A 26,019-nucleotide genomic window follows, 5' to 3' on the forward strand; every position below is an offset into this window, starting at 1 on the left:
GTTAATCTTCTCACAAGCTTTTATATCGTTAATCTTCTCACAAGCTTTTCTGCAATATGCAAACGGTTAAAGAGAAGAAAACAAATGATGATATTGGAGATCCAAGATTGTTGGGGACGATAAACACAAAAAGTGTAAACTACTTTTAGGCTTATGCTTCTTACAACATATGATGTTTCTTACCATTAAAAGCAAAACCAACCAAGCATTCGCGATGATTGGCCACAATATGTAAAACGAAGAAATTGCTGGCAATTCCAGTCAGCTCTCGAGTCTTCAGGTATAATAAATATATAAAATTCCCCCTTCTACATAAATTTCCAAAAATAGTATCATCTTGATACTCAGCAACAGTTCATAACAGCTTTAACATGTCATTTGCTGTAGACTTCAATAAAATGAAATAAAAATGGAACATAACAAAGGAGCTGGAACAACAAAATTCTTACGATGGTAATCATCAATGAATACTTAGGTTGCTACCTAATTATATCAAAATGGGAGCATGTTGTGACTCATGCAGCTAACTAAACTTCCTATACAGAAATAAATATGGTCACATGGCAGCAACAGCAAAATTTACCACCAAATATTTCTCAACTACCACAACTATTCTTCTACCTATGTTGTGTGTTTAACCAACTTTATCCTCTTCCCTACCTTCATATGTTGGAAACCCCGGTGAGTTCGCGAATTCCATGGCATGACCACTGGTGGAAGACGGGAAATTTAGAGGCAACTAGTCACTTGCTTGGATGCGCGACAAAAGCATTTTCAGTGTCTCGTAAGTCATGAAGACAATGCCTACACTGGGGACAACCTTGTAATATTCTGGCAGAATCCCTCTATACAAGCCCCGTAGGCCTTCAGTCCGGATTATGTGCTTAAAAGTCCCAACTAAGCCGGTATTATAGATGCGAGCTCGACCACCAGCCCCTTCCAACTGCATCCTTCGCCTCACAAGATCCAGAGGGAATGTTGCTGAAATAACAAATTGACCAAAAGATAATCACACAGAAGAACAATAAATCTGAAATTCTTATTGCTAGATCCTAAACAAATCAATTGGAAGTCCTAACATAGTTTGCCATCTATCTGTATCTGAAAACTATACAAGATTTAAAGGCATCATACAAGGAGTATTGTTCATAAACTACATCAGTATATAAGTTTTTGTTAATTTGTGAAGTATTTGTCCTTGTGAAAATAAATCCTCCATTGTGCATCATGTCACAATTTTCTATTATAGCGATCCATCTTTTGATGGTCCAAACTAGCACCAAATGTCACAGATCACTTACCTGTTGATGAGGCAATGCCTGAAAGACTGCCGCAGGCAAGACTGACCATGACAGTCGAATCATTGGGCCTGAAGTCGGAAGAATTGAAAACTACAATATTACAACTCAAACGAATAGAGGGACAATAAACATCACTCAAAAAAATTCAGCCCCAAATCAACCAATTATGCAGTATTCACCTTTCAGACTGCCAAAAAGACCTCAAAGCCTCATAAACTGAGAAGCTTATTGCTATACTGGGCCCAACACCCTGTGCCACAGGAATAAACCAAATGGAAATTAGTGTTAACAAAATAAAGCAACGAAGAATGTGCAGGTTCATAATAAAGCATACCAACAGTGTCGCTCCAAGTCCTTTATACAATCCCAAAAAACCTTCTTCTCTGCAAATTGTATGAAATGCATGCCCAATACCTCTGTAGTATAGTGCATTTCTCTACAAAATTCGAATACACTGATAAAAATCAAACTGAAAAAATAAAATGGATGGACTGTTATAAATCATACCTAAGACCAAATTTAATGAACAAGAACTGCAATATCTGAGCAGTACCTGAGCTGCAAGACGTGTCCTCACAAGATCCAGCGGATATGTGGCTGAGGCAGCGGTTAATCCTGCCATCCCGCCACCAAGAAAGTGCACACACATGTCTGTGCTTGCATTACCCCTAAGATTTTCGCCAAGAAGTGAATGCAGCAACTGCAATATAAAAACAGGTCAGACGAAATAAAGCAAGCTGCAAGGCTAAAACATCAGTCAATTCAACAAGCTTAGAATTCAGCCAAGGCATGTATTCACTGACTTGTTTGTAGCGTTCATAAGCATAGAAGCTGACGGAAGAATATGGAAGGCGATGAGCAATAGTAACCAGATTGCCTCTCCAAAATGCTCTAAACCCTTCTTCGTTTACAATACGTGAAGCCTCATGCCATATACTGGCCTTACTCAATGCTGCAACATCAGAGTGCATTCCTTGCACCTAACAGAAGTAAATGACGGAACAGTCAACTAACCACCTTCAAAAACAAACATTGGTAACCCATCAAAGGAAAAGTACAAAGAAACCCCATACTAACACACAATGATGTGGAGCTGTCCACCCTTTGGGTAATTTATTGCAAAATAAGGACGATAGCAAACTTTAAGTATAAAGCAAAATAAACAGGTTCAACTCATATAGGAATGGAACGAGCTTCCCACCATGAGCATTTTTGAACTAACATCAATCCAAACAAAAGCAATTAAGCTTCAGCACAACATGTCCTGCATTTTCTTTTGCCGAGTTCTCAACCCTCGACCAAGAAACTAAAATTTAAAATTCAAAAAAGAAAACCCTTTATATCCCAAGTCAGAAAACAGAGCCCCAACTTGAACACTCTTTCAGCAAACCCCAACCTATGACAAAAAATCCCACTCCTCAAATATCAATAATGCTCGAAGACACAAAACCACCAAAACCCATATCACAAAACAATATCAGCTAAATTAGCGCCAAAAAAAAAACCAAAAGGAATAAGAGAGAACCTGAAAGAGGATGGTGAGGCGAGCAAGAGGTGCAGTACAGGTTTTGCTAAAAGCCCCAGCAATACCACCAGCTAAGAGCTGGTTCACCGTGCCTACCTGAGCCGATTGATTCATAGACTGCTTGGCTTGGCTCTGTTGCTGTAAAAATTTCCTGGCACCTCCATCCACCACGCTTCCCTGAGCTGAATTTAAAGCTCTCTGCTTTCCGTCCACTACCACCCCAACTCGAGCTTCCATATTCACAAACCCTCTATCTCTATCTTATTTCTACGCAAGTTTCAATCTTTCCCCGTCTGTAAAATTGGGTTGAGCCGAGCTTGGCTGATCTCGCATGGGTTTGGGCGGTATTGGAACAATCTTATAGAATCTGAAATTGGGTGAAACTGTGTGGTCACGGAGTTGGAAAAATCTTACGACGAAGAAGAAGACAGAGTCCAGAGAGACCCTTTTGAGAGAAGAGAAGCGAAAACCCTAACAGGACGAGAGGGTTAACTTACCTTGTGGTTTAGACTGGTTTTCCTAATAAGCGTGGACGCGCTTCACATGTGGAACATTTTTCTGTGTGCTACGGACGATGAGACTACTAACTTTCCAAATGCTCCTCGCTTTTCTTTCCTTTTGTTTAATCAACTTTAGAATTTGGGGGTTTATGAAATAATTCTATCTATTTATAAACTTTGGGTTTAATTTTAATTCTAATGTACCTCATTTTTTTAATTAGTTTCTTGTACTTTTAGACAATCCTAAGAGATAAGAAAAACATGTAAAATTACATTAGAAATTTTTAAGATAACAAAAAAAAAAACATAAAACTTAACTCTAATCACCGCAACTATCTAAGAGGCTGTCCTGAATAACATCCGGGGCACTTCAAAACAACCTGTACACATTGGAAATTTCAAAATAACGTGTTGGACAAAAAATTTGTTACATGACCAAGCTATAAAATATTTCAATTCTCCCTTCTAAGTCTTCTGAAGTGTCATTTCCCCACAATTTGCACCAACCCTTCCATACTGCCTTGACTATGACACGTTATTTATGTTAGGTTCCGTACAAGTACGTTGTAAATACTTGTCACATTTCCTTGTCCTCGTGCAACTCATTACAAACGAGGAAAATTCCCAACCATGCCAAAGTGTTTTGGACGAACCTTACACGTTTGTCATGTTTCATTGACTTTCCTTCTGCTCACCTATCATCCTTATTTAAATTGGGTTTTGTATGAACTAAAACAAGTTGAAGATTGCATAGCAACGAATTCCAATTTCGGATTTGGGTTTGGGTGATCATTGTCTTGCCTAAGTTACACCAAAATGAACTCAAAAAATTGAGTTTACACCAAATGAATCACAAAAAGGTGTAGAGCACATTACAGTTATAAAATTTACAAAATGAATAAAGCTTTACACATAAAACCCATATAAAAGCAAAAATCCCACAAACAGCAAAAGCCCATAAAAGACAATAGACCGCAAAACACATTAGGAAACCTAACACAAATAACAAATGCCGCATAATCCAACAGGCACAAATTGCTCCATCAAGACAAGTCGGAAACCATCAAAGAGAAATTGGTAACCAACAGAAGAAGCCCAAATGAGTTGTGACCTAAGAGACATTAAAGTTTTCCTGGCCGAAAATAAACTATATAAGAGCATTTCCAATGGGGGTTTGTATAAAGGTGTAAAGGGAATGTAAAAGTCGCTTTACGCCTCCGAAAATACACCCCCCCACTGTGGATGCTCTAAGAATCCCAATTTGTTAGTTGATGTAAATTTTAAAGTTTTTCCCAAATAAATAAAAAGAAAGAATAACAGATAGCTTCAAACCCGATTAGGAAATGAGAATAATGGGTCACAGTAAATTTGGGCTTCTTCTATATAGGCCTTGAATCGGGCCCTAGTTTTTCTTAGGTTAAGACCCAAGTCTCACTATTAGTCTTCAGGGAAGGCACATACCATATATGTAACCTAAAACAAAAGGCATATCTTCCTATATAATCTCTTAATGCCATGATCTCAAGAAAGTATCGATCCAATTCACTTGGGTAGGTGCGTACACAAAATGCCCAATGTGAACAATCACGGAGCAATGAGCTTGTTGTAGCTTAACGGGTTCACCTTAACTGAGATTTAGTGTTCGATTTCCGCGTCCCCAATATCGCTCGTGGGGAAAAAAAACTGTATTCACTGAAATAAGTATGATTGTCCATTTTATGTTTGTGATGTTCACAGTTCACCTAGAGTTCCAGAAATGATACAAACAGAAATAAATGGCAGAGTCCTCTTCTCTCCAGCTGTGCACTTTGCCCTTTCGCTGTAGCCTGGAATTTGTACATCGTATACTTCCATACATTTTAATAGCAGCTGCATGGCCTGCAATTACCAACCAAGTACGTAAACAAGTCCAGCAGATGGCCCATTGTCAACTCAGGAACAAGTCGGTTTTCAATTTCTGTACTAAAAACCTATTTACTATTTATTAGTTGGCAGTTGGCAGAGTTGGCAAAACAGGAAAAAGGCAAAGTCATATGCTCACGAGATTGACTGCAACTATAGCAAAACAAGACTTGTGTAGAGTGTCCCAAACTGGTTTCAATTTCGAAATGACCATTCACTCACACGAATATTCATACCCAGTCATGACGTGCCTTACGGCAAAATTAGGGCAATCATTTTACACTAGCTGAAGCACATTTTTCTCATCATATATAATTAAATAAAAATTTACATATGAATTTAACACCAAACATTTGCGTTGCCGGAGTATTTTCAAGAGAAAAATATACAGTGGGATGTGACAAAATGAACATACCTCTAGCTAACACCACAATAATAGGGTAAACCAACCATTCAAACCACTCTTGTAATTTCAACTTGGATTCTGGCTTGATAAATGAACATCTAACTGCAATTTTGTTAGTATATAATCTCCAATTCAATGATGTCCGAATATGCCTTACCTGTTCATCCCACAAAATCGTGCAAAAGTTGCCCTCCCATGACATCCCTTCCGAAATGTCGATTTTGAGAATCAAAACCACCCATTGCATAGCCGTCATTGTTGCCATCAAGGCCAAGGCCAAAACGTTGAGCTGCATTAATAGGAAAGGGTTCTGACAAACCAATACCATTATTTTGGTGAAGTCCCAGTGTTAGAGAAACACCACTACTACTTCCCCCAGCCATGTTCATACCAACATGACCCACGTGCAAATGGCTTGGCAAGTTATTGCATGACAGGTTCAATTGATCAGCACTACTCCCCATCGTGATGTGATCAGGAAGTTCATTTCTTGTGCGTTTCGACAAGCTGTCTTGAACCCGGTGGGTGGTTGTGGATGGATTCTCAGATGCAAGTGAGTTTGGTGAAGGTAAATGATCATCAATTGACCTGTTCGCACTTTGATCTCCCCTCTGTGAAGTTTTTTGCGCTTGCCGTGTTTCGAGCGTGTGTATTTCTTCCACCATTGGTTTCCAGAGCCTTACTCTTGCATTAATAAACCAATTTGAAACCTGATTCACAACATCAATTGATTGAACATGTGTTTCAAAAACTATAATATGGTGATATGATTATAGAGGATTGATGTCACACACCTGGCTCCGTGATAGACCAGTTTGTTTAGCCAACATTAGTTTATCCGAATCAGTAGGGTAACTGCAACATAAAAGCAGTGAAGAGAAACACCAATATATCAGACAATAAACACATGAAGATTTAGGGTATTAATCCATTGAAGAAGAGTATAACAAGCTGACCAGGCACTAATTAATTACTTACGGATGCAGGAAGTGTTCAAATAACCAGGCCCTAAGAACAGTAACGGCGCGCTCAGGAAGACCCCGTTGAGGTCTCCAAACAGGTTGGTGCTCGACAAAGTCGGAGTTGTGAATGGATCTTTGATTATAGAATCCTCTAGTGTTACGAAGCAGTTGACTTTCATCTTTTCCATGGCTTAACTGAGTAGCATCCCTATTTCTGAACTGAAGTTGGTCAGTGATGGCATTCTTCAAACACTTGAAGTGTCTAGTCATGGCCTTTATTGCTAAGTTTGCATAGGGAGCTGCATTTCCAAGCCCAGCAACATACTCAAATGATGTTACCACTGCCTGCATCTGTTGATAGTATTGCTTGTACCTTCTGTAAACCTAATGGACAACAAAAAACAATTAATTAACTAGTACTCTTAAATAACCTTTTGTAAATAATATAGATTTACCAAGAAAGAAACAATAAAAATGCATGGAGATTGCTAAACTTGGAAGTCAAAGTTTACACTGTCATCTACTTAACATACCTTTGGGATGTCAGAAATAAGTAGAATTATTTAACAAAAAATTCAATCAAATCCATGCCGTGATCATTGGATAACAAGTCCATCTTGAAGTACAAACCCAGCCAGAAATTTAAAAACACCTCAAGAGTACTGCAACCCCCACCCCAATATAGTGAAAAATGAGCTTCTAGAATCCGTGTAGCGTGTGTGAGTTTAGCATATTATCGCACTTATCAATAGGAAAGGTCTTAAAAAACATAAAGAATTCTAGATGCGGAAAATAAGAATATAATGACAGTTTAGGTAATCTTGTTGAAATTTTCCATGTTTCATCACAACTTATATATTAAAGTAAACATTTTGATAGGGGTGAGATCTTCCATTAATTTGTCTAATTCCTCCACACCTTGACAAGTTGGGTTTAAAATATTTGTATCAACGGTGAAGCTGGTAACTTCAGTTAGACTTATTCAAAAATGTATCTAACTAATCACACAATTACAAATCACATTCATCTGCTCATTTTCCTAGGTTTAACACATGAATTTGATTACCTCTCGCGTATCAAAATGTATAGCATCTCCCAAAATAGAGCACCTCATCTAGATTCTAGGCATGCCAAAAACCTTCAACCATGCACCATATCATGTGTTTGTGAGCTTAAACTTTTCAACACTAATTCTAGGATCAATATCCGATCAGTGAGATATTAATTTGCATTGAATACATGTAGAGCATTCAAAAACATAGCATGAGAGAGTCACTGGTTCTTTCTTTATCATGGCCAACCACACCCAGTAAATGCAAGCAAGTTGAGTTCTGAGTGAGAGATATCATGATGAAAAAGAAAGCAACATGCACCAAATATGAAACATGCACATGCAGGAATTATATCACATTTCCATTAATTCATATTCGAGAATTTAGTGCCTGAGTTTATATCTTTAATTTTTCAAAAAATAATTATGCTTTCCATATAATCTATTTTCAAACGGATTCCCTCCACTGCTTTCGGGCCAAAACTAGAGACTTTGTCACGTATTAGGAACTCATTCCATGGCTGTCAGATGCTTTATAAGCAAAAATCTCAGCGCATATATTCCCTCCTCTAATCAACTTTTCCAAAAAGCCGATTTTTGAAAATCACCAACGCCATCTAACATCTTTCCTCCTAACTTCCTTTAATGCAAGAATCTATTATTAAGTTAAGTATCGTCAATAATAATCAAAATAATATAAAACTAATTCAAGTTTACACAAGTTAATAAGTACCGCGCGCATGTCTGTACTTTGACCAGTAACCAATGAACAATCAAATCATACATACATAAATCCAAAAGACACATCTCCAACGAAGATCTAGACTACATCAAAAACAACTATTGGGGAAACAAACAAACAAACCAAAGCAAGAAATTAAATTAAAATGCAAATGGGAATGGGAGAATTAATTGCGTACCTCGTCGAGCATGGAAATTAGCCTGGATTTTTTTCTCCTGCTCTCACCTCCGTCCCCTTCGACACTGAGCGGGTCGTCGTCGTCGTCGACGACATGAGTTGGGCTGAAGCTCTCGATACTAGGAGGGTCGAAAAACGACGACGAATCAGCAAGTACTTTGGCAGTGTAAATTTCTCGGTTGCCCACCTCGCAGAACTCTTCTAGCAACTGCTGCGCGGGCTTCAAGAATCTAGATCCCTTCAGAATCGAAGCGTAGCCCGTGAAAGGTCCGAGAGGAACCGAGCTTCTGGACCCAATGTTCTCGTTAGAGGCCGAAGCAACATTGACGCCTGAATTGAGTGAACTGTAGTTAACAGCAGAAGCCCCATATCTCTGGAGATTGTTGTTGTTGTTGTTGTTGTTGTTGTTTTGGTGGGTGTGGTGGTGGGGGGGTTGAGAAGAAGAGAGGGATAGAGATAAGGGTTCTGGCTTGAACACCACGACTTGATCATGGCCATAGTCGGCTTGGTGGTCGAAATCTCTGAGGGTTTGGAGGTTTTGCGGTGGGTAGAGAAAAGGGTTGGCGTTGATGTCGTGAATGGAGGTGGGATTTATGGGGAAATTAATGGAGGAGGGCTGTGGATCCAAGTAATTGAGATGGTTGCGGAAGGTGGAGGCTGAGGAAGAGGAAGAGGAATTGGAAACAAAACCCATCAAGGGATGATGATGATGATGATGATGATGCACTTGACCTTCTGGCTTCACGGGGGAAGCTGGGGTGGGTTCGCACGTGAGCAAATCTGAGGAGGCGATGAAGGAGGAGGAAGGATCGTAGGGGAGAGGAAGGAAACCAGAAGCAGCACAATTACCCGGGTGGAGATGGTGATGAGGAGGAGGAGGTGAGTCGGGTTGAAGACAACCCGGGTGGGCTTGGCCTGCGAGGACCCGGAGCTTTTCTCTTCTGCTTTGTTGGGGAACATGGTAGGGCTCAAAACCCTCAGCCATAGTAAGCTATAGATAGCTCTTTTACAAAGAACGAGAGAGAGAGTTGCGAGGGTGTAGCTAATTAATTGAGGGGTGGGGTGAGAATCTGAGATGAGAAAAATTAATAGTGAAAAGAGATGAAAGGCTATCTTATCATGATGATGGATGGTGATGATGATGATCTTATTCTACTGAGCAACAAGCATGGCTTGCAGAAGAGAGAGAGACAGAGAGAGAGAGATATACGTGAATTGATTGGGGATTGGGGATTGGGGGGTTTTGCTCACTTCACGCATCCTCATATATAAACACAGAGAGTTGAGAGTTTGAGTGAGAGAAAGAGAGAGGGGCGCATAGAAAAACACACAAACACTTATCGATATCAGTAAATATTTAGAAACTCACTCACTCACACACAGATTTTGCACAAAAACAAAATCTTCTTACAGTCGCTTTCTCTCTCTCTAAACCTACAAACATAGAGGGGAGAGAGAGAGAGAGAGAGAGAGAGAGAGAGGGGGGAGAGAGCGAGGGCCTGCTCTGCTGTCGCTGTTGCAGCTGCTGGAGCTGAGAGAGAGCATAGGGTTTCGAGCAACCGGAGGACGACCGGCTATTTCCGGTAATAATTGAACTAACTGTGGTGGCAGATATTTCTGACAGGTTTGAGGTGTTGTCGTTTTCGGATGTATTTCTTTTTCAGTAAATTATTTGTTTGAATTTTTGTTTATTACTGTTTTTTTGGGTAAAAAGTATTCTGTAATTGGGTGGTGATGACGCACGTGAGAACGCGGGAACAGAGGGAGTGTGTGTGTGATGAATGAAAGGCTGAATTTGCCCTTCTCCACACTCCATCCGCCAAAAGCCCTTTTCTTACACTTCTATCCTTCTCGCTTTACGAGGTTTTCTTCTTTTATCCCTTTTCCTTTCTTTTTCTATAATAATAATAATAATAATTGTAACCCCAAATTAAATAAGTATAAATAAACCTTGCATACTCTTTCTTATTCTTTTCCTCCAAGTAATGATAAAAATTAGGCTACTAGATTGAAAGTTTGCCATCTTCTATTGTTAACACCAAAATCAGATGAAATACAAAATTGTTATCCACGTGTGGTTTAAATTCACAAAATGTGGATTATTGTAACATATGACAAATGTCTTAATCGTGTTACTTTTTGCATATAGGCATAAACTATTCACGTTGAATAATGATGAGCTTACATAAAGAGAAGAGTTGTGCTACAGTCAATACTCCGCACCGGATACTCTGCGCCGAATTCTTCAGTGATTTTTGATAATGGATCCTCTTTATCCATCAATAATGGATTCTTTTGGCATTGCTATTTAATCCATAATCACCCCCATCACTATTCTGGATTAAAGGGTTCTACATTTAGATTAGATGAATTATAACCCAATATAATATTCTAATCCAACTCTTTTCTTTTCCTTTAAATTTTTGGGGGTATACGTTTTTCACTAATTGCTGATGTGGACACTCAATTTTAAACAAAAAGCACGCTCCTTTAACTCAACTTTTAGAAATGCAATCAAAAGTTAAAAAAACTATATAATACTTGCGTGCTTGATTTAAAGAGAAAAGGTGTAACTAGGGATTCTAAAAGCATAAGCCAAAAGAGGTAGGCAATTAATTAAAGTTGTGATTGTGCATGTGTATTAGGTTAAGATTACAGGACGTAACCAACCAATTTGGGCAAAGGCAAGAGCCACCTTCCTCATTTTCGATATCGAATACTTCTTTTTAGTTTTGAAGAACAATCTCATTGACCTCTTTTCTGTTAAACAAGAATATATTGGGCATATTGATTAGGCAGTAGGTATGACATAAGAGGCCCCATAATCTCCATGCTAATGATGCATTGATTGAACAATTTAAGCTTCATAATCTTTTCTTCAATTTTACCTGCTCTGGTTGTACTTACTACATTTAAATTTAAATAGTGTGTGGTTTGTTTCTGTTAACTAATTATGTTTTTCTAATTAAATTCACTTTTAACTTTCCAACAACAAAGTGAATCTCCTTTTTATAAAAGTGTCGTTTCGATTTTTCTTTCTTAGAAAAAATGGTTATTCTGATTGACATCTCTTATATAAAGCTTGTTTTAAGAAAATGTCTCGTTGAAAAAATAAACATATATATACATATTTAAATTCTCCAATAATGTGTAGTTTGTTTCAGTAAGTATTTTATGTTGAGAATTGGTTACATATTTTTAGAACGTTGAATTGCTGGTATGTCGCATATTAAATTTACCAATACATCTAATGAATGCAAAAACATCTACTATTGGGATAAAATTAGAGGCTTAGATGGGCGCCCAGTCCACACACATGTCTAGTCAAAGACTTGAGCAACAAAATGTCACAAAAATGATAGTTTTCAACAGAAAATCAAAACTACAGACCAAATTAATTAGTTGGACTGAAAAATAGACCAATTTACAGTTAGATTTAGATGTAATCGTCATGCCTAATCTACTTCAATCCAAATTGGTCTTTTCTCAATCTTAAGCTGATTTGATTATTTAGACATCGAAACAGGAGTTGAGGTAGCTGCTGCACGAGGTATTTAGTCTCTGACACATGAGATTATTAATTAATGACACAACAGCTTCCTAGCTTAGCTAGCTACTATTTATACAGGATCGATATATACTTATATACATTATGTATACATATATATTCAGGTGGCTTCGTCATGCCAACGTTCTGTCTTACAAAAACTCTCAAGACCAAATCTTTTGCTTGGTTGAGACACTCACTAAAGACTTCTCTTACATTACAACAGAGCTAGCGCCGGAGTCTGCTGTAGCCTGTAGTGTACTCTCTCCCCTTCCCTCGACGGAACGGAGTTTGATTGAAGTAGTCAAAATCACAGAGACTTTGTAATTATATGGCCAAACACTGACCCGTTTAAATGCACCATGCCTAGCATTAATAATAATTTTCCAACTCTCGGCATTTATTTTCCAACTCTCAGTACAAAACGCTCCAATTTCATTTTTGTTTTTTCTAACTCAAGAAAAAAGTGCATGGACATGCTTAATAAAGGAAAGAAAAAAAATACTTAACTTAATCCAAGTGACGATGATGGAATGAATATGAGTTACAATTAAGATAGATTAATCAATTGCTTGTTTCCTGTCTAGTGTGACAGAAAAACAATATTAAACAATGGCAGCGCCACATTACACAAATTGTCTTCATCCCTAATGTTATATGCCAAGTCCTTTACCATGTTTATAGCTTTGATTTTGCCCTATTCTTACCTATTTCGTCTCTGAATTAAATATTTGATTCTATTACAATTTAATACATATGCATAAACGTCTCATTGTGTAGTTTAATATGTTAGATTTTCATATGTATATATGGTTTTTTTGGTAGGATTTTAATGTACGTGTGAAATTGTAATTTACAAATAAGAAGAAGAGTTGGTTGGTTTGAATTGATGCAAGTAGGCTAGCGAAAGTGTTTAGAAGATCACCCAAATCTTTTTGTTTTCTTTTATATAAAAGGTTGCTAATTTTACCCACAAGAAAGAAAAGTATAAAAAGGGGAAGGACTGTGATGGCGTCAGCAATTGCTTGAAGGGAAATGATTACCATGCAACTGCAGCACTGTACTGTGATGGCGTAAAAAAAGAAAAGGCCCTCTTCCTTCCTGTTAATAATTAAAGCTTCTGGTTCGCTCAAAACCAAAAGATTGGTGTTGTTGGGCTAACTAGTACTTTGCTTTTCTCGTTAGGACCGTCCAATGTTATTCAAACCTGACCCCTGTCTCTAACCATTAATGCCGGCGGCCCCCCACCCCCCCCCGGGACTGCAGACATATATGCATGGTAGGCTAGGAAGGAAGATGCATCACCCATTCAATTTGCGACAATAATATAATACAATGGCTATGTCCCTCAATTCATAGTTTAAATTATTCTAGATTCATTTAAACGGACTCGAACTCAAGTGCATGAGAATAAATTCACTTGCCTAACTCAGGGTTACTTTATGCGTATATGATAAAACTAATTTTATATTTGAACAGTACTGGTTCGTTTAATGCTAATCAGAGTTGACACAGTCAAGCGGTTCCTTTGAAATTATATGTTTACTTAATTAAGTTTGACTGAACAATGATCAAACGTACTGTACATGACAGTCCACTGGATGCATATTGATCACAACTGGCATCGTGAACACTTTAATAAGGGCCTTTCTCCAGGTGGGTTATTAATTTGGGTTCACATACATCAATGTCACACCAAACAAAGATATTCATGTATGTAGGGTTTTTAATTAAATGCGGATATATTGACCATACAATATAGTTGTTATGTCGTGGACAAACTTGAGTCTATAATATACTATATCAGTCTGATCCTCACTCATAGAATCATAGAATTATAAATATATATAAAAAAAGACGTCTTGAATAAAATTCCGAAGACAACCAAGTAAGTTTATATAATAAACAAGTAATATTGATCTCTTGTTTGATATCCAGTCTCTCTATAGATATGACCCTTCAAAGCAGGCGAAAATTGGTGCAAATTTTCTGCGCTTGTTTCTTTTTTCTTTTGGGGTACAAGAATCAAATCCCTTTACTCTAATTTGGAAATAGATTTTAAGCTAGTGAATATTCTTTCATGAAATAATTGGACAGAGGCCCCGTACGTACGCCAGCGATTGAAGAGCAGCATCTTACGATAACATATAGACCAGGACAATGAGCAATGGTCATGTCCAAGGAAAGCTATTCTAACTTGTTTCGTTGGCTTTAATAAGAAAAAATTAATTTGGTTAGAGGAAGGCTGTTTAGCATCAAATCAAGAAGACAGAGACATCAATAACGTTACAAAATCATGCTTGACTTTGTTCGGCAATCAAGCCAGTGCCTTTGAATAGAGAAAGCGATTGGTTATCCTCCTCCTTCACTAACTTCTCATTCCATATAGCTTAGAGAAAAAGATAAATAAATAAAAAATTTAAAACGCACTCAGTGAAGTCCTTAGAGTTAATCTAAGTGACGAAAGTTGGTGCATTAAGATTCGGCTTGGTTAAGGGTTTGATTCCCTTCCATTATAACGAATGGCAACAAGAAACATGAGCCATGATGAAAATTTACATTTTATTGACAACATAATTATTGCAAAAATACGTAGGGATAGGGTTGTTGGTGGCGCTATGGAGGTTTCAATTTTGATTTTGTTCATGCAAATAGACTGGTGACCGAAAAGCCGAATGGAGGGGTTTCACTATTTTGGGCTTCATTTCAATGTTGATAAATTGTATTTTAATGGGCCATTGGAAAAGACTAATTTATAACAGGACAGCTATCCAGTTTGTTGAACAGGCCCATCAAATTCAACACATGCATATAAGATTTTGAAAGAAAATTATAAGGATAGCACTAGCATGGTTGGTTCTTACTGGGCTTGCTTCCATTCCACATCACTCCAAGAATTTCGAATGTCCACCACCACATAATCACATAGAATATCTGAACCTGCCTTCCAATGGCATCACAAAAGCACACACGCACACACACGCACAACTAAATTAATATTGAAATTAAATATGGAACCGTATTAAAATACACGATTTAAATGTATGAGTAAATACTCTTAAGTACTTTATCTATAATTAGAAGCGATAGGAGTTAATTTGGATATTTGACCGACACCCCTAGGTATGACTAAGCTGCCCATCCACCATATAGAATATGATTCCAATTTCCAACTTGTCGTAGCTACCGTCAAAAGGGATAATAAAGCATCCTTTCCAACTTGCCCTAGCTACCGTTAAATGGTTTTTGCTTTGATTTCACGATTCCAACAAACCCCACCCATACATATGTAAGTTAAATTATGCACATTGATACATGTATTGTTATTACAACAAATAATAATACATGTGCTGAGGTTTTTTTTTCTTCCTTTAAGAGCCTTTCCATCGAACAGCCCTTGCCAGGGCAACAGGCCGTTTCATGATTCCAGAGGCATTAAGCTGCCAGAGCAGTTGCTGAGGCCCACAAAATTAGGCCAGCTTTCAGGCAAAATGAGCTCGAACTTAAGCCCGGGTTTGTTGACGTTAACAACACCCCCAAAAAAAACAAAAAAAATCTACACAAAATTTCAGAATTTTTTAAAAATAAATACTTAGTCATATTTTTCATTTTTCATTTCCCACGCCAAAACTTTATACAAATTTCTCTTCTCATATATCATGTGAATAGTTATTGTCATGGCAATGGATGGAAACACCACAAACTTTTGCAAGGGCTGCCACTATTCACGTGAATAGTAACAGCTCTTGCTTTGCCCTTGCTCTTTATTATGATAAATAGATGGAAGTGCTTTAGGAAATGCAAATGATATCGAACTTTTACTGATGTTTTCAGCTTAGGAAATCAGGATGTGTCATCTCAATTTCAAATCATATGTGAATAGTGGCAGCCCTTGTTTTGCCCTTGCTCTTTATTATAATAAATAGATGGAAGTGCTTTAAGGAATGCAAATGATATCGAACTTTTACTGATGTTTTTAGCTTAAGAAATCAGGATGTGTCATCTCAATTTCAAATCACATGTTCTCGTAGGCCAACAATTTGTCATTGCTGAAAGCTTCGTTGGATTTATATGCATTATGGTACTGTACGTATGGCCCCTAATGTCCTCTTATCACCAAAGCCCCAAAATCATTGGCATCCTCTCATTGGTTAATGGACAACATAAGTTACAGGACATCGTCTAAATAACTTCATGTACAAAGATAACATTCTTAATCACTTAAGCTATAAATTTTAGGATTATAATTTCGGGTTCAGCCAAATTAATTTAATAAATAATTTCGATACAAAATTGCCAAACATTATAATTCATGGGTTGGTCCACTGAGGTCGTATATTTGGCTTCTTGGTATTAAATTATATATATTCTGACAACGCACAAACTATTTTAACTAATAGAGTGGTAGCTGAAAAGAACCGACAGTATACTCGATAACGTCTTATGGTAATAAACTTGAGAAGTCCCCTGAATTCTCATAAAATAATTGTCATCATAAAACATTATGAGTCGGTTACTGAACTGGTACTTCAACAAACAAAACTGCAACTAATTAACCCAATCATCATTACTGCAGAGCTTACTCCTTAATTAATTACAATTTCTAATTAAAACAATGCAGCAGAGGATGCAAGAACTTCAAAGTACAGTGTGGCAGAGCATGGTGTAAGTGAGACACGCCACGTGGTGGTTCCACCAGTGTCCGGTTTCACTTTTTGAGTGGCATCTTCATTCACTTTCCCCACCCAAGAAAACCAAGCGTGCAATTTCGTGTCATCGTAAGCGGCTCCGCGGACCCCACATTTCCTACCGCTATCTTCGAATCGAAAGGACTGTATTCAATGCGTTCCTTTGTCTTCTTGTGCACCTTCCTGTAGCAAAGCCACTCCCTCAATTACTTTAAGTATGAGCTTCACTGTCTAAAACACCCACACCACACGCTTATCTTTTTTTTTTTTCGTTTTCAGACTTTCTTCCTCAATGGACTCTTCTGTTTCTCAGCAATGGCTGCTCTTGCTTCTCACTTCCACGGCTGTAATTGTCTTCGCACGTGCCGACCTCCCAGGCACGTGGGAACTCCTGGTGGAGAACGCTGGCGTATCCTCCATGCACACGGCCGTTACCCGCTTCAACACCGTGGTGCTCCTGGACCGCACTAACATCGGCCCGTCGCGCAAAATGCTCCGCAAGGGTCACTGCCGCAGCGACCCAAAGGACGCCGTTCTCAAGCACGACTGCTACGCTCACTCCGTGCTCTTCGACCCCAAGACCAACCAAATCCGACCGCTCATGATCAACACCGACACGTGGTGCTCATCCGGACAGTTCCTCCCGGACGGGTCTTTGTTACAAACGGGTGGGGACCTGGACGGGTTTAAAAAGATCCGAAAGTTCGACCCCTGCGAGCTGAACGGGTCGTGCGACTGGGTGGAGCTTGCTGACGTGGAATTGTCGGAAGGGAGGTGGTACTCTACGAACCAGATTTTACCTGACGGTTCGGTGATTATAGTTGGCGGGAGAGCGGCGAACACGGTGGAGTATTACCCGCCGCGCACCGGCGCCGTTTCCCTCAATTTCCTTGCTGACGTGGAGGACACTCAGATGGACAACTTATACCCTTACGTGCATCTCCTTCCCAACGGCCACCTGTTCATCTTCGCGAACAACAAAGCAGTGTCGTACGATCACGTGGTGGATAAGATCGTGAGAGAATATCCACAGTTGGATGGTGGCCCGCGTAATTACCCATCGGCCGGATCATCCGCAATGCTGGCCTTAGATGGGGACTACTCAACGGCCGTGATCGTGGTTTGCGGTGGGGCCCAGTACGGCGCATTCATCGAGAGGAGCACGGACACCCCGGCGCACGGCAGCTGCGGGCGCATCGTGGCAACATCGCCCGACCCGGTTTGGGAAATGGAGGACATGCCGTTCGGGCGGATCATGGGGGACATGGTCATGCTCTCAACCGGCGACGTTTTGATCATCAATGGAGCGCAAGCTGGGGCCCAGGGGTTCGAGCAGGCATCCAACCCGTGCCTGTACCCGCTTCTCTACCGACCCGATCAACCCGTCGGGTTACGGTTCATGACGTTGAACCCGGGAACCGTGCCCCGAATGTACCACTCTACCGCGAATTTATTACCGGACGGCCGGGTACTAATTGCGGGTAGCAACCCGCATTATTTTTACAAATTCAACGCCGAGTTTCCCACCGAGTTGCGACTCGAAGCTTTTTCGCCCGAGTATTTGGGTCCGGACCGGGCGAATCTCCGACCCGTGATTGAGGGGGTTCCCGAAACGGTGCGTTACGGCGAGCGTTTTGATGTTTTGGTGTCGGTTTCGTTGCCTGTGGTGGGAATCGTGGAAGTTAACTTGGGGAATGCGCCTTTTGCCACACATTCGTTTTCGCAGGGTCAGCGGCTGGTCAAATTAGCCGTTGCGCCCTCCGTGCCGGACGGTGACGGCCGTTACAGAATTAGCTGCACGGCGCCGCCAAATGGGATGGTTGCTCCACCGGGTTATTACATGGCGTTCGCAGTCAATCAGGGCGTGCCAAGTGTCGCCCGTTGGATCCATTTGGGGTCTTAGTTAAGGACTTCAATTTATTGTCAATTTCTTTTTACTTTGAAAATCTAGAGGTTTTAGAAGAATTAAGTGTGGATATGAAAACATATGATTTGATTTATGAAATTGAAATGGAACTTGTTGGACGACTAGAAAAGCAAACAATGATTATGCTGCTTAAAGTCCTTAATTATCATTTCTTAAAATGAATTCAGTACAACTCTGAATTTAACATTCGAAAGAGAAATTCCACTTGAATATTGGATATTCCACAAAGAAATCCCACTTGAATATTGGATATTTCACAAGTTACGATGTTTAAAGTTGTGCTCAAAATATTAGATATTCAAATTTGGAATATTTTTAAACATTCGAAAGAAAAATACCACTTGCATAAAAAATGAATTTTTTATTTTCATCATTAAAACCCGGTACAATATGTCAAACATATAGTAAAACTTTCACCAATGTATATGATGACGAAGAGGTGGTGGTCCATTAATGGTTGGTGTGTCAATTGTATCGACTTCTTTTCAGAAATTCGTAAAATTTATGGACTTCAGGTTGAACCAATTAGACATTGACCTTAGATTTCTAATGGTTTGTCAATTAGATTTCTGAAAGTCTAATCCATCCATTAGCAAACCAATAAAGCATTGCAAAAAGGATTTTTTTTTAATAGTGCTTTTTAAGTCCACTTGTGGCTCTCAAAAGCGAAAGAAGAGAGTGTGGTCGCAGATTGAAAAAGACCCGAAAAAGGGCATCAAATTTTGTCACAAGAAAAGGTCAAGAATTATGGGGACCTTACAAACTTGTCAACTTGGTTGGACGCTTTAATTGTTTTTTTAGTACAAGTTGGGGAATGGGTTACACAAATAATTAATGATGCTGGAGAGTTTCGAATTTCTGCTTATGTAAGTTGACGTTTTATTGAATAAAAATAAGACAAAGATTTAGTGGTCGAGATTGATTTCTTTATGTATTAATTGAGGAATTTCAAAATTATACCATGAGGTTGCTTCTCCTCCTCCTCCTGGTGCCATATACTTTATGCTACTTTGTAATTTCCTTCATATAATCTTATAAGTACACTTTGGAAGTCAACTCTGTTCTCAATATTGAGAAAGAAATATAACATCTTCCATAACTTGTACTGAAATGCCTTAATTAATATATGCATTCCTAATTAAGAAATATAAATTTTCTTATACTGAAATCCACGCCTTTACAAAATTAATTTCAAGCACGATTTCACAACCTAGAGCACTTCCATTGGACATGTAAATTATTTTTAGACTCACTAAACTATATAATATATATATATATATAGCCATATATGTTTATTTTTTCATGCCATTGGACCTCCCTTTTCCAGCTCACCTTCATAGCAATCAGCCACTACAGCCACCTTCTGCACATTCTTGTAAGAGTAACGCCGAGCCAAGAAAACATAAACACACAAATTTGCGGCAACAATGCAAGCCAAAACCCAGTAAAACCTGTCCAATCTGCTGCTGTTCAGATCCTTGCCAAACCAGCTCTTCCCACCCTTCTCCGTGATGTGATCAACGACTGTGATCAAGAGGCTGCTGAGGAAGTTCCCTGCTCCGATCACACTGAGGTAAAACGCAATGCCTAAGCTTCTCATAGAGTCAGGGACTTGATCGTAAAAATACTCCTGCAAGCCCACCAGAGTGAAGCCATCTCCAAGCCCAATGATCACAAACTGAGGCGCCAACCACAGGACGCTCATGGAATGTGAACCCTTTACTGGGTCACTCTCCACAGCACCAAGTCTTTTCTTCTCCACCAAGGCAGCTGCCACCATTGTGGCAATGGAGAAAACCATTCCGATCCCGATCCTTTGCAGGATGTTGATGCCTCTCTCATTTCCTGTTGTCCTTCTTAGGATTGGGACGAGGAGTTTTTCGTAGAATGTGACGGAGATGATCATTCCAATGGCTGCAAGTGAGAAGATTGAGGCTGGGGGGATCTCGAAACCGTTGCCTATGTTTCTGTTCATGGTGGCTCCTTGTTTGATGAAGAATGTGGAGGCTTGTGCTACACACATTCCGAATGGTAGAGTCGCTAGCCAGATGGGGATCATGTTGAGCACAAGCTTCATCTCCTCTACCTTGGTCACAGTGGCTAGTCTCCAAGGACTTGGCTTCTCGGCCAAGGTTTGAGCGCTTATGATCGCCGCCTTGTCGAGAAATCTGAAACACATTATCTCATAAAATTATAGTTTGTACAACATTCATTATGATTTGAAGAAATGTTTTATGACGTCTGAAATGTTATGTTGCCAATAAAACTATTGACTTACGAGAATTCATATTTCATTTTGTGATGCCAAATTGACATTATGATAATATAACATGACCATATTGATAGTCTGACAACATAACATGTCAGATTGACAAAATCTAACAATATAACATGTCAAATTGGTAATCCGACAACATATCATACCAAATTGAAAATCTGACAACATATATTACATAACATCTCATATATAAGAGGAATTTAATTGCCAAGATCCATATACTAACTACTATTGTGTATCTAAAGAAAGGATGTCATGGACTTACTTGAGATTCTTGGTGTGGCACAGAAGCCTTCCATGGACCTTCTCTGATTTGGGAATTTCATACAACTGAGCAGGGTCAGAAGGGTGAGGCAGACTTCTCTTAGCAATGGCTGCTACAAGAACCTGCAACATTGGTGTCAAGGGGCTCCCGGTCGGTTTCCTATAACGGTAATTTGTCCTTCCAACGATGAAGATAACTAGTGACACAGCCATAACTGCAGTGAGAACAATATCAGCAACACCCCAACTCACATGGTCTTGCACATACACAACCACAGTCACCCCAAGTAAAAGCCCACAACAGAGGCCAAAATTCCACCAATTGAAATAGGACATCTTCTGCTTTCTTTCTTCAGGGTGATCATCATCAAACTGGTCAGCTCCAAAGCTCTCCAAAGCTGGCTTATGACCCCCAGTCCCTATAGAGACCAAGTAGATGGCTAGGAAGAACACCACTTCATGGATTTTCCTTGGTCCATGACACGATTTAGTGTCACAAGGCCTTAAGCTCGGTACGAACCAGGACATGCATAGAAGAATCAAACCCTGTAAATTTTTTTTCCCAGAAAAAAAAATCAGAACAAGTATTTTCTTAATTGGGTATCAAAATAATAATCAATTTGATATGAAAATTAAGTGAGATTAATTTACCAGGAGGTAAATGATGGATGAAGCAAGAACTGTATTGAAGCGACCCAAGTAAGCATCAGCTATGAAGCCTCCAAATAGTGGGACGAGTGTGGTGACACCAGACCAGTAGTTGACACTTTTAGCTGCGACCTTGAGGTCGTCGTGCATTACTTTCGTGAGGTAGATAATTAAGCTAGTTGCTATTCCAAAGTAACTCAACCGCTCACTGAACTCAATTGCTGCAAACACAAGGATCAGATATAACAGTTAATCAAATTGTAGAGCTCAACATATTATTCATGCATTTACACCTTCATATATAAATTTAATTTAATACATTATGTTATGTTAACTCGAAATTTTAAATTATCTAATCAATCTTGATTAACACAATAGCAGCACTTTCTTTGATACGTGTGTTAAATAGGGTGTGGTGGCCAAATTGGATCCATAAAAAGGAAGATTCTCATATGCTAGAGTGCTGCAGAGGCCCCTCCCACGTGCAGTCTCGGATATTATAGAACTTGCATGTAAATCTTTATGTCCCCCATATATATTAGTATGCATGAATAAAACAGTCTCCTCCACCTTCTGGGGTTCTACTTCAAAGCACCATAAAGTAATATATTTATTCGTTTTTGACAAAATATTTTGGTCTGTTATGAACTTCAACAAGACAAATTAAGCAAAAAAGAAAGAAAAGATAAATAATAAAACGAAGGAGGTTGTGATGTAATTCTTGTAACGGGTGATGCATGATCCAAGAATTTTATCGAGAAAAATAGCATGCAATTATATGGTTTCTTCTTAGCAACCAAACAGAGCACAGGTGATGAGAAATAATTGTTTCTTACCAACGATGAAGAGAGAGGCTTTCCAAACACCAGTTTGAGCTCGGAGAGGAACATTTCCTTTATGATCCAGAGAAGAATCATAAACCCATTTCTCCTCATCTTCAACCTTGCTTGGTTTTGCGCCCTTTCTCTCTTCCATCTTCACTGGCTAAGAATGAAACTTGTGCTACTATCACTTCTTAATTGGAAAGAAGCAATAAATTAGTCGACAGGCTCTGTGGTTCCTAAGAAGAAGAGGTTGTTGGTAATGAAAGCTTTTACTTTGGCCCTCTTTATATAGAGAATGATTTTCAATTGTTTAAGCTCACTTTTCAGCTGTTTCTCTTTTTGAAATTCTCCAATTGTGTGTGACTGAGAGAAGTCTCAGCCTAGGAAAAACAAGAAACTGGACCACTTGGCAATGGAGAAATAGCCCAACACATGTTCTGATATTATGAAAGAAGTTGAGGTTCCACTTCAAAATCAATTAGCAATGGAGGGAGTAGCCCAACACATTATAAGCCCTTGCAATATTTTCTAACTTTCCGATGCGAGACATTTTTATCTTCACATTCTCAAAAAACAAAGGAATAGGGTTTTATTCACACTTCCAAAAGGCACGCACTGAAAAAAGGTGTAGAATGAATTTTTTATTATATAAATATAAAAATACATAATATTGTTGACTATTATACTTATGAACCAAATAATATTTCATATTAAGGCAATCAATTATGAAATTGGTTTTTCAATTTTTTTTTTGGGGTTGCATTTAGTTGTGAAAGAGGAAATGTTCATTCGTCAATTCCTTCCAACTAAGATGGCACTGTTGGTCCATATAGAGGAATAGCATCCAAATCAATTATGGGACCAAAAATTCTAATAAAGTCACCAAAGTGCCCCTTGGCATAGGCCGCAATCCATACACTTTTCAAAATGCTAATTTAATTTATCAAGGAAGTCTACTTACGTACGTTTGAAATTAAAGCACTAAACTTAAAATCAATTGTCAACCAGTCAAACAAAATTTTTTATATATGATCTCAATGTAAGATAAACTTTCCATAACCAAGTATGTTTTCTATTTGCACCTTCCATTTTATTATAAAAAAAAATTGAGTTTAAACCAAAGCTCCTTTTTATTACAAGTGATCCGTAAACAATTTACGCGTGTCATATTTATAACGTGGTGATGAGGTAATTGCATTGTGTGGCCTATGGCTATACAGCCTCTACTAAACGTAGGAGAAATCAGTGCTGCTTGATTATAATCTTGATATTGTTAATTTAATTAAGCCATTATTTCAAAGATAATGTGACGATATCATGGCATTAGTTGAATTAGACCATAATTTATGGACCACTTTACCCAAGTTTATTATTTTGTTTGTCTCATCCTACACAACTAATGGACCGACGTGATTAAACCTTTTGCAATTCTCAAATTCTCAATCGATGCATGATCTGTTTCACTCAATCCCACACCCAGTCATCAAGAAAGTTGGAAGTCAAGTTGCTTGTCTTACATGCCATATGCCATGGATCTGTAATGTACGTAACATCATTTCTCATCAAAACATCGATCTCATTGTTAAAATGAAAAAAGTGAATTCAATTGAAACTTTAATTAAAAAATCTGGAACCCAATATACTTACGAGGAAAAATGTAATTTTGTCAAACTACGATTCAAATTTAGTCTCGTAACATAAGCGTGTGTTTCCGTATAAATTTGACAAAAAGAAATGACGTTGAGCAGAGATAAAGATTAAGCACTAATACATATAGTGGCAATACCACCAAAGCATAGTGGTGCTAGCTTATTATGCCACCACAAGGGACAAATAGCATGTGATTTGCAGGCTCTATAAATGGTTTGCGTGATTTTGATTTTCCTTCACAACTTTGGAAAGAAAAAAAAGGTCTATAACAAAGCATGAATTTGTGACCCATGATTTGTGATCGTACATGATGTAAGAATCAAACCTCACACTCACAGCAGTGGTGAGACTGAGAATCTTTCCTGCAAGTGAAAACGACTGTGTTTAGCAATGCTCCTCTTAGAGAAAAAGAAAAGGGTTTTTTAGTCTTGTAGATGAACATGCACCCAACTTTTATGGTGAATGATTTTGATGTGATCAAGCACTAGCTACTGCAGTAGTCAATATATTGCTGGAAACGCTCTTATTTTGTTGGGTAGCAGAAATATTCGACATTTCTTTCTTATCCAAATCGTATAAGAGAATCTTTAATTATTAAGTGCTCTAAATATTTCTATCCGTTTATTGGGTTGAACACTAAACCTTCTTATCCAGAAAAGAAACCCTGAATGACATTTACTTGGAGTTAATGGACACATCACTTCTATATTAGGAAAAAATATATGTTAATTATTAGCAAGGCATGTTTTGAATACGAGCGACAGTCTAAATTAGACCACTTGTCTGCAAGTTAAGACCCTTTTTCATTATACTAGATCCGTTAGCATATTATGTTAAATATGGAATCAAAGGACATATGGGATGTTATGGTAATGGCATTTCCAGCTCCCACTGAAAACTAAAAGAAAGAGAAATTTGTGGTCTACAAGGCTACAACAATATTGGCTTTTCTCCACATAGATTTTGAGTCACTAATCTAAGAGGAGAAACGTTTGCTGACAATGATTAAATCTTTAATCAAACAAACAAAACCACAATGGTGAAGCACTTAAGAATTCAATTATTTTATGGTTCAAGTCAACTGCAGCTCATTGGATTCAAATGGTGGCCAGAGCACTTCCATTTCATCATAATTTTGCACTACACCAGAGACAATAAACTGATGGGGATTTTAAAACATTTCGGGGCAGGCCAAAAGCTTGCCCCAGTGAATACAGTAATCTTGTTTAGTGAAGATTAGTGGGTATTATTAGGGATTTGCATTAAGAACTAATGATGGTGGGAAGGAGATATGATGATAAACTGGTCTGGTTCAAAGCACCATGTGTTTCTTTGGCAAAAAAAAAAGAAGAAGCACCATGTGTTTGCTTTATCTCTTCTTTAAGCTCTTTTTGTAGCTGCCTGTCCCCATAAGAAAAAGCCATACTTTAGAAAGCAATGCAAGCGAGGAGTTTGACCCAACCTTGTTCAATTTCGTCATTGAGATTCAATTTCAAGCATGTCACCGTCTACTATTCTCTATCAGATTCCTTCTGAAACTAGTTCGATGACGAACATTTCGATATGGTGGTCCTCATGATTTCAAATTGTACACAAAATTTAGTGATGGCCTTTCTTTGCAGAAATG

At 38.6% G+C, this 26,019-nt stretch overlaps 4 protein-coding genes across 6 annotated transcripts; 1 reads left to right on the forward strand and 3 right to left on the reverse strand.

The window, feature by feature from the left end:
- On the reverse strand, nt 233-3,824 carry LOC18773257 (mitochondrial substrate carrier family protein B). Of its 2 annotated transcripts, XM_020566974.1 has the most exons (8): nt 3,324-3,824; nt 2,827-3,193; nt 2,105-2,281; nt 1,855-2,001; nt 1,636-1,737; nt 1,481-1,551; nt 1,302-1,369; nt 276-981 (listed from the first exon to the last, which is right to left on the reverse strand). In XM_020566974.1, the coding sequence occupies exons 2-8, from the start codon at nt 3,061-3,063 to the stop codon at nt 740-742; spliced, it is 1,044 nt and encodes a 347-aa protein (XP_020422563.1). In that variant the 5' UTR covers nt 3,064-3,193; nt 3,324-3,824; the 3' UTR covers nt 276-739. The 2 variants fall into 2 exon arrangements, with proteins under 2 accessions (XP_007205473.1, XP_020422563.1); XM_007205411.2 differs by having other exon boundaries at nt 233-981; nt 2,827-3,331.
- On the reverse strand, nt 5,015-10,393 carry LOC18772447 (BEL1-like homeodomain protein 9). Of its 2 annotated transcripts, XR_002272284.1 has the most exons (5): nt 8,568-10,393; nt 6,613-6,980; nt 6,429-6,489; nt 5,644-6,344; nt 5,015-5,204 (listed from the first exon to the last, which is right to left on the reverse strand). XR_002272284.1 is itself a non-coding variant. In XM_007208105.2 (4 exons), exons 1-4 carry the CDS (start codon nt 9,549-9,551, stop codon nt 5,796-5,798), a joined length of 1,962 nt encoding a protein of 653 aa, XP_007208167.1. In that variant the 5' UTR covers nt 9,552-10,393; the 3' UTR covers nt 5,472-5,795. The 2 variants fall into 2 exon arrangements, 1 of the variants encoding a protein (XP_007208167.1); XM_007208105.2 differs by lacking the exon at nt 5,015-5,204 and having other exon boundaries at nt 5,472-6,344.
- LOC18775049 (aldehyde oxidase GLOX) lies at nt 16,838-18,857 on the forward strand. Its single transcript, XM_007208404.2, has one exon. It carries the CDS (start codon nt 17,094-17,096, stop codon nt 18,702-18,704), a length of 1,611 nt encoding a protein of 536 aa, XP_007208466.1. The 5' UTR covers nt 16,838-17,093; the 3' UTR covers nt 18,705-18,857.
- LOC18775343 (protein NRT1/ PTR FAMILY 5.6) lies at nt 19,735-23,034 on the reverse strand. The gene is made up of 4 exons (XM_007208235.2): nt 22,755-23,034; nt 21,922-22,139; nt 21,272-21,816; nt 19,735-20,896 (listed from the first exon to the last, which is right to left on the reverse strand). The coding sequence occupies exons 1-4, from the start codon at nt 22,891-22,893 to the stop codon at nt 20,029-20,031; spliced, it is 1,770 nt and encodes a 589-aa protein (XP_007208297.1). The 5' UTR covers nt 22,894-23,034; the 3' UTR covers nt 19,735-20,028.

The sequence above is a fragment of the Prunus persica genome, chromosome G6 (assembly GCF_000346465.2).
Source record: "Prunus persica cultivar Lovell chromosome G6, Prunus_persica_NCBIv2, whole genome shotgun sequence".
Lineage (NCBI taxonomy): Eukaryota > Viridiplantae > Streptophyta > Magnoliopsida > Rosales > Rosaceae > Prunus > Prunus persica.

Coding starts and splice junctions, on each gene's coding strand:
- LOC18775049 (XM_007208404.2), top strand. CDS start 17,094: ATGGACTCTTCTGTTTCTCAGCAATGGCTGCTCTTGCTTCTCACTTCC.
- LOC18772447 (XM_007208105.2), bottom strand. CDS start 9,551: ATGGCTGAGGGTTTTGAGCCCTACCATGTTCCCCAACAAAGCAGAAGA. Junction 6,981..8,567: donor TAATTTCCATGCTCGACGAG/GTACGCAATTAA, acceptor GTTGTCCATTAG/GTTTACAGAAGGTACAAGCA. Junction 6,490..6,612: donor TTTGAACACTTCCTGCATCC/GTAAGTAATTAA, acceptor TTTATGTTGCAG/TTACCCTACTGATTCGGATA.
- LOC18775343 (XM_007208235.2), bottom strand. CDS start 22,893: ATGGAAGAGAGAAAGGGCGCAAAACCAAGCAAGGTTGAAGATGAGGAG. Junction 22,140..22,754: donor AGCCTCTCTCTTCATCGTTG/GTAAGAAACAAT, acceptor TTGTGTTTGCAG/CAATTGAGTTCAGTGAGCGG. Junction 21,817..21,921: donor CATCCATCATTTACCTCCTG/GTAAATTAATCT, acceptor AAAAATTTACAG/GGTTTGATTCTTCTATGCAT.
- LOC18773257 (XM_007205411.2), bottom strand. CDS start 3,063: ATGGAAGCTCGAGTTGGGGTGGTAGTGGACGGAAAGCAGAGAGCTTTA. Junction 1,738..1,854: donor GGACACGTCTTGCAGCTCAG/GTACTGCTCAGA, acceptor CGAATTTTGTAG/AGAAATGCACTATACTACAG. Junction 1,552..1,635: donor GACTTGGAGCGACACTGTTG/GTATGCTTTATT, acceptor CCTGTGGCACAG/GGTGTTGGGCCCAGTATAGC.